Source organism: Triticum dicoccoides, chromosome 6B, assembly GCF_002162155.2.
Source record: "Triticum dicoccoides isolate Atlit2015 ecotype Zavitan chromosome 6B, WEW_v2.0, whole genome shotgun sequence".
Classification (NCBI taxonomy): Eukaryota; Viridiplantae; Streptophyta; class Magnoliopsida; order Poales; family Poaceae; genus Triticum; species Triticum dicoccoides.
In genome coordinates this window covers 676,180,459-676,189,904 of record NC_041391.1, presented here as the reverse complement: position 1 = coordinate 676,189,904, position 9,446 = coordinate 676,180,459, and the positions used below count along the sequence as shown (strand labels likewise).

Sequence of the window (9,446 nt, the reverse complement as noted above, 5' to 3'; positions counted from 1 at the left end):
TCCTTTTGCTCGTGTGTCGTCCTTGTCATCTCGCCATGCTTCATCCAGTGTTTGCGTTTCGTCGTCGCAATGGCATCAACGTCTAGGTCATCCTACCAATAATGTGGTCACCTCCATTGTTCGGAGCCATGACCTTCCTTGTTCTCGTTCAAATAATTCACCATTAGTGTGTGATGCATGTCAGCATGCTAAGAGTCATCAACTACCGTATTCTATGTCTTATCATGTCACTACTGTACCTCTTGAATTAATACATTCAGATGTTTGGGGTCCCGCTATTGCGTCTTCAGGGGGTACAAGTATTATGTCAGTTCTGTTGATGATTACACGCGCTTCACTTGGATTTATTTGCTTAAAAATAAGTCTGATGTTGAGCAAGTCTTCTATACCTTTCAGACTCATGTCGAACGCCTCTTGGATTGCAAAATCAAGGCTGTTCAGTCCGACTGGGGTGGTGAATACCACAAGCTCCATCGCTATTTTCAATGCACGGGCATCTCTCACCGTGTGTCATGTCCACATACATCTCAGCAGAACGGTATTGCCGAGCGCAAACACCGTCATTTGGTCGAGACCGGCCTTGCCTTACTGGCACACTCGTCTCTTCCACTCCGGTTTTGGGATGAGGCCATTCTTACGGCATGTTATCTCATCAACCGTATGCCCACTCCGGTTCTCAACAAAGACACGCCTCTGTTCCGCCTGTTTCATGTTCAACCCAATTATTCCTCTCTTAGGATTTTTGGGTGTGCTTGCTGGCCTAGTCTCCGTAAGTATAATGCTCACAAGCTGGAGTTTCGTTCAAAGATGTGTGTCTTCCTTGGCTATAGCCCTCTACATAAGGGCTATAAGTGTCTTGATCGCACCTCGGGTAGGATCTACATCTCTCGTGATGTTGTTTTTGACGAGTCAGTTTTCCCTTACTCCAGCCCGGGTGTCTCGGTTGACATTGCCTCCATTGAGCATGCTCTCACTTTTCCATCTAATGAACCGGTTTCGGATGTCCATGTGCGGAAATACGACCTGTCCTATTTGTCACCTGACTTGTTTTCTACAGATGCTACTCTAATTTCTTCCTAGGAACCCGTCGCCGCACATGTACCCACTGGCGCGATCGATGTGCATGGCCCCAACGTGCATGCCACGCCTTCCGAGGCAGCCTCATCGGCCTCGCCCGCTGGCGCGACCGCGGGCACGACTGGGTCGCCCGCTGTGTCCCCCGCCTCGCCTGGGTCGGCCTAGCCCGCCTCGCCTATTTCAGTTGTCGTCGAGTCGCCAGCCGCGTCCTTTGGACTGCCGTCTCCGCCTGGATCTCCCTCGTCGCCTGCTTCGGCCCAGTCCGACGCGTCACCCCGGCCCGTGTCGCCTATTGCTGCGATCGTTCAGCCGCGACACCACCGGTCGGGTCTCCTTCGTTGCCGCCACCTTCTACCGGCGATGCAGCTACCGGGCACACTATGGTCACCCGGCACCGCGATCATACGCGTAAGGCCAAGACATACACGGATGGTACGGTGCGGTACAACCCTCGTCGGCGTGCATTCTTCGCCGCACCCACTTCTCATTGTGATGCTCTTGGTGAACCGGCTTGGCATGCCGCCATGTCTGAGGAATTTGCTGCCCTTCGTCACACAAACACATGGGTGTTGGTGCCTCGGCCTCCTGGTGTTAATATTGTGGGTTGCAAGTGGACCTTTAAGACCAAACATCATCCGGATGGTTCTGTTGACAAGCACAAAGCCCGCCTCATTGCTCGCGGTTTTACTCAACAGCAAGGGATAGACTATGGAGATACTTTCAGCCCCGTGGTGAAGCCTACCACGGTTCGTCTGGTCCTCTCTCTCACCGTCTCCCGCGGGTGGTGTCTTCGACAGATTGATGTGAGTAATGCTTTTCTTCACGGATTTTTGGCCGAAGATGTCTACATGCAGCAGCCCCCTGGCTTTGAGGATGCTCATCATCCCTCTCATGTCTGCAAACTCCAGAGGTCCATCTACGGGCTCAAACAGTCGCCGCGTGCCTGGTATGCTCGGTTGAGTCAGCGTCTCTCACAGCTTGGCTTTGTTCCTTCCAAGGCGGATGCGTCCTTGTTCATATTTTCACATGGTGCTATTCAGATCTACATGCTGGTGTATGTTGATGATATTGTGATAGCCGGTTCTACACCTAATGTGGTGGATCGCCTTGTGCAGTCCTTGTCTGCGAGTTTTCCCATCAAAGATTGGGCAGGCTGGAGTACTTTCTTGGATTGGAAGCGTCCTTTCATTCAGGGGGCATGACATTGACACAGAAGAAGTATGCACTTGATCTTCTTCATCGCGTCAACATGGAGAACTGCAAGTCCACTTCCACTCCACTTGCTACATCCGAGAGCCTCTCGCGTCACAGTGGAGCATTGATGAATATCGATGACTCTTTCAGGTACCGCGGTGTAGTTGGAGCACTGCAGTATCTGACACTCACTCGTCCAGATATCTCCTTTGGCATGAACAAAGTGTGCCAGTTCCTGTCTCAGCCTACCGAGGTTCATTGGGAAGCAGTTAAGCGTATTCTGAGGTATATCAAAGGTACGCTAGACACGGGACTACGGATTCGTAAGTCCAGATTTACTGGAGTCAGTATATTCACCGATGCAGACTGGGTAGGTTGTGTTGATGACTGGCGTTCTACTAGTGGCTTTGCTGTATTTGTTGGACCCAATCTTATATCTTGGAGTTCCAAGAAGCAACCTACGGTCTCGAGGTCTAGCACCGAGGCAGAGTATAAGGCATTGGCAAATGGCGCGGCTGAAGCCATTTGGATAGACATAGTTCTCACAGAACTTGGAGTCACACGGCAGCGCACACCCATATTGTGGTGTGATAACTTAGCGGCAACTTACCTGACGACGAATCCAGTGTTTCATGCTCGTACCAAACACATTGAGATTGATTTCCATTTTGTGAGGGAACGAGTAACTGTTGGTAAACTGGAAGTCAGGTTTATATCAACTGATGATCAGTTAGCGGATGTATTTACTAAACCCGCTACTCGACAGATGCTAGACCGTTTTAGAACCAATCTGAATCTTGTATGTAGTTCAGATTGAGGGGGCATGTAAAATAGGGTCTAGCATATTGTATGTGTACACGTATTTATATACGTATGTAATTGTATTCTGATCATCTATATATTGAGACGTGAGGCTGGATGTTAGCTATCCACGCAAAACCCTAAACCTATTTTTTCAACTCTCTTCTGTTGTTGTGAATTGCTCACTTAATGAAGTTCTACGGTGTGTTCATGTCGGGCTCTTGTGTGTTCAAGACCATCCCAACGATAGGCCGCTAATGTCATCAGTTATGCTTATGCTGGAGAATGAAAACACACTACTTCCAACTCCAAAGCAACCTGCATATTTTGCTCTAAGTAATTGTGAAGGTCGAGAAGCAACAGATAACATAGAGAACTCCACAAATGCAATTAGCATCACAACCTTGGAGGGTCGTTAAATGTTGTATGACTTAGTGTGCGCAGATATTAGTATACTCTCCTTGTGAACTAGACTTTGCATTGTTATATTTGTGGTGCTTCGTACTTCTTATGAACCTTTAAAGTAGATCTGAATGTTTTTCGGCAAAACAAAAGTGACGGCCTCAGGAGTTGCCAAGTACTCCCTCAAAAAACGTCTTACATTATGGGACGGAGGGAGTAGTCTAGAATTGGTAGAGGAGAAACCAAAGCTGCAGAGAGCCATGGACCAAGAACTCAGGGGCGACCTCTGAACTGGATGAGCAACTCGGCTCGATCAGGCAAGCATGGGGCCTAAGTTATCAGGAATTTTGATAGCACAAGCAATGAACGCCGGGCGCATGGTTCAATAGCTCTCACCCTGAGATCATTTGTGTGCCATTAGCTACCTCGTTTGATCTAAATCTCAGACACCAAAGTGAGTGATCACACTGCACATCACAAACTGAAGGAGAAGCAGAGCAGAGTCTACAAATACGCAACCCTTCATTCCTAGTAGATCACAAACTGTACATCAACCGAGCAGGAACACAAACAAATATACTAGCAAGCATCAGATTCACAAAAACGAAGAAAGAATCAATCAACAGGCAGCAATCAAGTCAACCACGCGGCGGTCCTCTACTCTCTACACTCACTGACGCCATCCGTGGCGACCGAACGCGCGAAACGGTCGTCGCTGATCAGGCATTCCCGCCCATTGGCGCCGGCTTGTCGCCCCGGTGCGCCTTGTTGTACGCCCGGTGGCGCCGCTCCCTGGCGTAGATCACCCAGAAGATGAGGGACAGCATCACGGCCGCCGACACCAGCACCAGCCCGATGTACACCCACCTGCTGTACCGCTCCAGCCCCGGGCAGTAGTTCTGGCTGATGTTGCTGAAGGTGTCGCGCACGAAGGTGCAGTCCTGCAGCTGCACCAGGAACGGCCCGTACTGGTACAGCCCCAGGCTCACGTTCAGGCCCGCCGCCATCTGCCCGAAGATCCGAGGGGTCAGCCGCCCCACCGTCGTGCACACCTCGGTCCCTGACACAATCCTCGTCTGGCACTCGAAGCTCCTGAAGACCTGCATTCAGCGGCACGGGCAGACAAACCATTACCAGTGTTGTTCAGAGTTTTCACCAAAATGATGTGATCTCAAAGTGCAACTGGCAGGCAGCCACAAACTATACGATTACCTGGGTTGCATTGTCCAAGGTGACCTCTCCGCGGGCGCAGGTGCGCTTGCTCAGATTGGGTCCAAACGGGTTGCAGAGTGTGGGTATCAGTGGCCCTGACTGGTTGTAGTAGAAGGGAGTCGCCGCCGGAGGGAAGTTTCGGTTTGACACATTGGAGAGCACCTGGTTCACCAGATTCACTAGCTGTGATGTGACTTCCTTGGTTCGTGTCAGGGTCTCGTTCGCCGTAGCCGGTTCAACACAGGGGATAATGTCATCCAGAGCAGTGTGTTCTGTTGGATGAGCAACCCACTCGTCCATTGAAACACAGGTGTCACCAACAACACTGTCATGGCAGAAAAGGTGACAAATAGACAGAATAAGAGAACTCGTTCATCATAGCATAAGAGTCGTTATCACAAAGTAAGCAAGCACTATAGCACCAGTTACTGGACCAAGACAAACATAGCATGTAATAGTACCCACTAAGCTGTACAGCAAACACAAAATCTTCTACCAAATATGTCAAAGCTACACCAAAAGCCCCATTTTTTCACAGTTTTTACCGAGGTACATGTCCAAACATGATTCTGTACAGGTTTTGCAACTGAAAGGAACAACTTGAAACAAAGCTATAAAGATGTTCACAGAATATATATTCCCATGCCAGAGATGTCACCAGGGGCCAGAGTCACTAATCCAAGTAGCAAAGAAAAAAGCATTGTAATTAACACGTAGCTTCAACGTGAAGTACAGTATACCATAGCAACCAACTATAGCTACTATCAATAAATGGATTTTGTTTTCAGACTTGGTAGATCCCGGTTTCTAAAAGAGAGGAATAATGATGATGATAGACAACAGGTTTACGGTCTGTACTTATCAATGGTGAGTGGTGACAGCATGGATTTGAAGGAAACAAGAGAACACGGTACCAAAGTGAGTGGAGTAAGAACAAAGAAAGTATTTGGTAGTTGGGGGTTCAGAGTCCAATTAACGAGCAATAACAAGGAAAAATGCCTAGAGTGCTCCAATGACATAGCAATGACCCGAATCCAGGATGACAATGTATTGACATTTTCAATGCAGCGAGGCTCCAAGGCATGAATGCAATCTACATATAGTTGCAAGATACATATAGACTGTTGATGACTTCATGCAGGCGCTACATCATGTGCTGTCAACATGCCCCAACCATGATCTAGGGTGAAATGGGCCTGGCCCCAAAACAAAATAATTGACACTAATCTTTAAAAGACTCTTTAACTTCACAATATAACTATATATAAGCCGGTTATATACCATTTGACTACGGAGATTAGTTGAACCTGGCTGTAGATTACGTAAAAATTTATAGAAACACCTCAAACAACAGTTCTATGTGCACATATTAATACTACAGAAAACTTCTACTGAGTGAGACAATTGCAAAAGGGTGGAGTACATACTTGTGCAGAAGAAGGAATACACCGCACAGGATAAAGGTCCCGGTGACTAGTATCCATCCAACAGCAACCAAACTGCATAAAAATTGAATAAATGAGCAATATGCATGGTTTATCACAAAGAAAGGGGAATTCAAGCATGTTAGCATAAACAAAGGTCTGAACTTACATGTTGACAAGGAATTCCAGCCCGAGGATGGATAACACTGGTAAGATCAAACCATCAGCATGTTAGCATAAAATGGACTTAGTTTTGTTCAGAAATGCATACAATTACATTCATTTTTTAACCAATGTAACAAATCATAAGCACTTACGGAAGCCAATAAATGCCAGAAGAAGCATTACTGCTGCAATGATAATCAAAGCTAGCCGCCTGAAATGAAATTTGTCAATCATGTGCATGATGACCAGCCACTGTCATATTGCATCATTAATTAAGAGGAAATTGCGATGACAAGGAAAAATGATGCTTACACTTGATTCAGCAATTTTTGGATCTTCACAGAATTTTCAGATGTTCTAGTAGAAAGATCGGTAGCTGATGTGTTCAATTTTGCCTGAATCTCATTGATCTCACCCATCACATTTGGAGGAAGTAAGAACTGTCCTATGTCAACCTTTTTTGCAGCGGACAGACTATCCGAGAGGTTCCTAAGGTTTTCAACAGTAAAATCCGCCTGGTCGACGACAAAATCCAAGGTGGTCGTTGTGCTTGCATGGAATTTGCCCTGGCCAACATACAACACAACACTTCCAGCACTGGTAGCATTGATATAGTGGAACTAGTTTAGCGAACACAACTCAAAATATGCAAACGTAAGACAACGATCCAGCTTCACAGATGTGAGCACTTACATTGCGGCGCAGGTGAATAATATCAGAAGTATCAGTGAAAGGGCATATGCTATCCTCGAGTAGCTATAACCTTGGTGCCCACAGCAGCAATGGTGGCAGCAAATCCCAAGCATGAGGAGGAAGAATAGCACAAACCACAGCAAGGCAACGACGAACAACGGATACGCTGTGTATCCAACGGACTGAAACAAAAGAATCAGGGACAATAACATGTTACACGTAGTTTTAACATTTATAATAACATAGATGCACGCTTAGTTTTCAAACAGACTTACAGCCCAGTAGTGAACTTCGCTGATATTCCAACCGCCTGCATATCTGTTGAACGCATTCAGAGGGTCCTTCCGAAAAGTCCGGTGTTCCGCCAACACGAAGGAGCTATTGGTAGTGACATTTATGTCAGCAGGAGCTTCAGCAACTGATCTTCTCACCACCAGGCCATGTGTATCTGCTTTTTTTCAGTAAGAGTTTCTTGTTACAGCCAGTGAAACATAGGTAAATCACATGATAATATTATTATCCCAGCACATAGGCATACTCCATGCTGGTATGATCATATACACCTTGTTAACACGCACATGTTAATTTATAACTTGAACAAAAAGATTGTGGGTATAGATTTTCAAAATTACCAAACAAACATGACGCTCAAAAATCAAAAATCAAAGCTACAAGAATCAAGAAATTTTGTGGGGAATTAAACCTCATATAATGGAACACTATACTACCAGATGATTAGGAATTAAACCTCATATAATGGAACATCACTCGGATGCCTAAAGGGCAACCTACTGAAAACCACTTGTGGATAAAGTGAGAGGGGAGACGGGGATGAGTCACGCATCGAAAGGGACGGAAGACTGGACCAGAAATGAGAAATCCATTTGGGGTACGGAAAGAATTTGAGAGCGGCATTGTTGACACCCAGCTACAGGAACCAGGAAAAAGTGTGTCGCCAAGAAGAGGATGAAATAATTGGTGTGCCGTCACAAGAACGCAGAAGAGACCGAAATTCGTGAGGCGGCCAAGATGCCAACACCATCCTGAAAAATCTTCATGCTGAAAATAGGCAGGGGCGTGACTTAAACTGACACATTAGCAAAATTCAGATATTTTTTCTGTTCTTTACAGAGAGACACAGATTCATCGAGAGCAACAGTCTGAATCCACCAGAAATACAAGCGCGGTAGCACAACACGTGGTTTTTTTTTTCAGATAAAAATTGAGGGAGAAAAAGAAGAGGAGAGGACAAGAAACAGATGCGCGGAGACATGAGGACCACAGAGCGGTAAAAAATTGGGGGGAGTATTTTGTATTTCCGCATCAACAATCCGACTTCGTTGATTTAATATCCAGAAGAAGAAAAAATGCACAGATATTTCTAACGAACACGCATGACAAAAGCAACCGCTGTCCGCGCATGAATCACCGACACAGCCAGCAATCCCCGCGGCAAATCAGGCAACGGAAACAAGAACACAAAGAACAAGAAACGACGGGGAGAACCAACCTTGGCCGGAGTGGAGCGCCCGGTGGGGCTCGCGGTGCGTGCCGGCGGCGCAGAAGGAGAGCGCGACGAGGAGGAGCAGCGCGACGCGCACGAGGCGCGCGGGCAATGCCATGGCCGAGCCGCCAAGCAAGATCGATCCGGCGCGCGGGAAGGGGACAGGAACAAGGGGGGAGGAGGCTTCAGGCGGAACAAGAGAGGAAAGGGACGGGCTTTGCGAAGGGGGCAGACAGACAGGGGGGAGATTTGTTCGGCGTCGGCCTCGCTGCTCGTCTTCGCGGTTTCGGGTGCGATTCCGATGGATTTCTCGTGGAAATGGGAGGGGATTTGGCTTTTGCGGCAGACAGGCAGAGAGAGAGGGACGGACTCTCCTCCGCTTCCTCTTCCTCACTCCTGGGGTGGGACGGAGGGAGGGCCGCCGCATATGTGGTGGTGGTGTGTCACTGTGGCGCGTCTTGTGTTCTTCCCAAACTGCCCACGGGGAACTGTTCGGTGACTGTTGGGATGGGGAAGTTACCGTCGTGCCCCCTCGGTTATCATGGCAGTGCACCCGTGAAGATGCACGGACGCTCTATGATTTTTCTATTTCAGAAATGATAAATCCCGAACGTTTGGATTTTAATCATGACAACCGATCTTTTTCATGTCATCTCGCGTCAACTTAAATTGACATAAAAAATATTCGGATTCCCATGCCTAAAATCCGAACGTCACCCCCCCCCCTCCCTGTCCTCGTTGACACTGCAGGTGTGAGACGAAGTCTTCTTCGGTGGCATGTCATTTGGTGATGGTGACGGCACCGACAGGACGTGCAAGGTCCCCTTAAATCTCTCCATTTCGACTGTGTTGCCTACAGCGGTGTCGATGACCCGATGACTTTTCTTGTTGGCTATGGTCTGTAAGATTTGTCCACGCCCCGACGACGATGACTTTCCTTTGTGGTTTGGTCTTCAGGCCTCGTCTTCGTCATG

At 47.6% G+C, this 9,446-nt stretch overlaps 1 protein-coding gene and 1 pseudogene across 2 annotated transcripts; one reads left to right on the top strand and one right to left on the bottom strand.

Annotated features, from left to right (window-relative positions):
- The window catches only part of LOC119320270, a 9,256-nt pseudogene extending 5,765 nt beyond the window's left edge, over positions 1-3,491 (top strand).
- Positions 3,492-3,929: 438 nt separating this feature from the next.
- LOC119323641 lies at positions 3,930-8,885 on the bottom strand. Of its 2 annotated transcripts, none has more exons than XM_037597336.1 (9): positions 8,479-8,885; positions 7,244-7,419; positions 6,969-7,150; positions 6,588-6,872; positions 6,428-6,486; positions 6,280-6,316; positions 6,114-6,185; positions 4,687-5,011; positions 3,930-4,574 (listed from the first exon to the last, which is right to left on the bottom strand). In XM_037597336.1, the coding sequence occupies exons 1-9, from the start codon at positions 8,588-8,590 to the stop codon at positions 4,194-4,196; spliced, it is 1,629 nt and encodes a 542-aa protein (XP_037453233.1). In that variant the 5' UTR covers positions 8,591-8,885; the 3' UTR covers positions 3,930-4,193. The 2 variants fall into 2 exon arrangements, with proteins under 2 accessions (XP_037453233.1, XP_037453234.1); XM_037597337.1 differs by having other exon boundaries at positions 7,244-7,416; positions 8,479-8,884.
- Between the last annotated feature and the right edge of the window lie 561 nt (positions 8,886-9,446).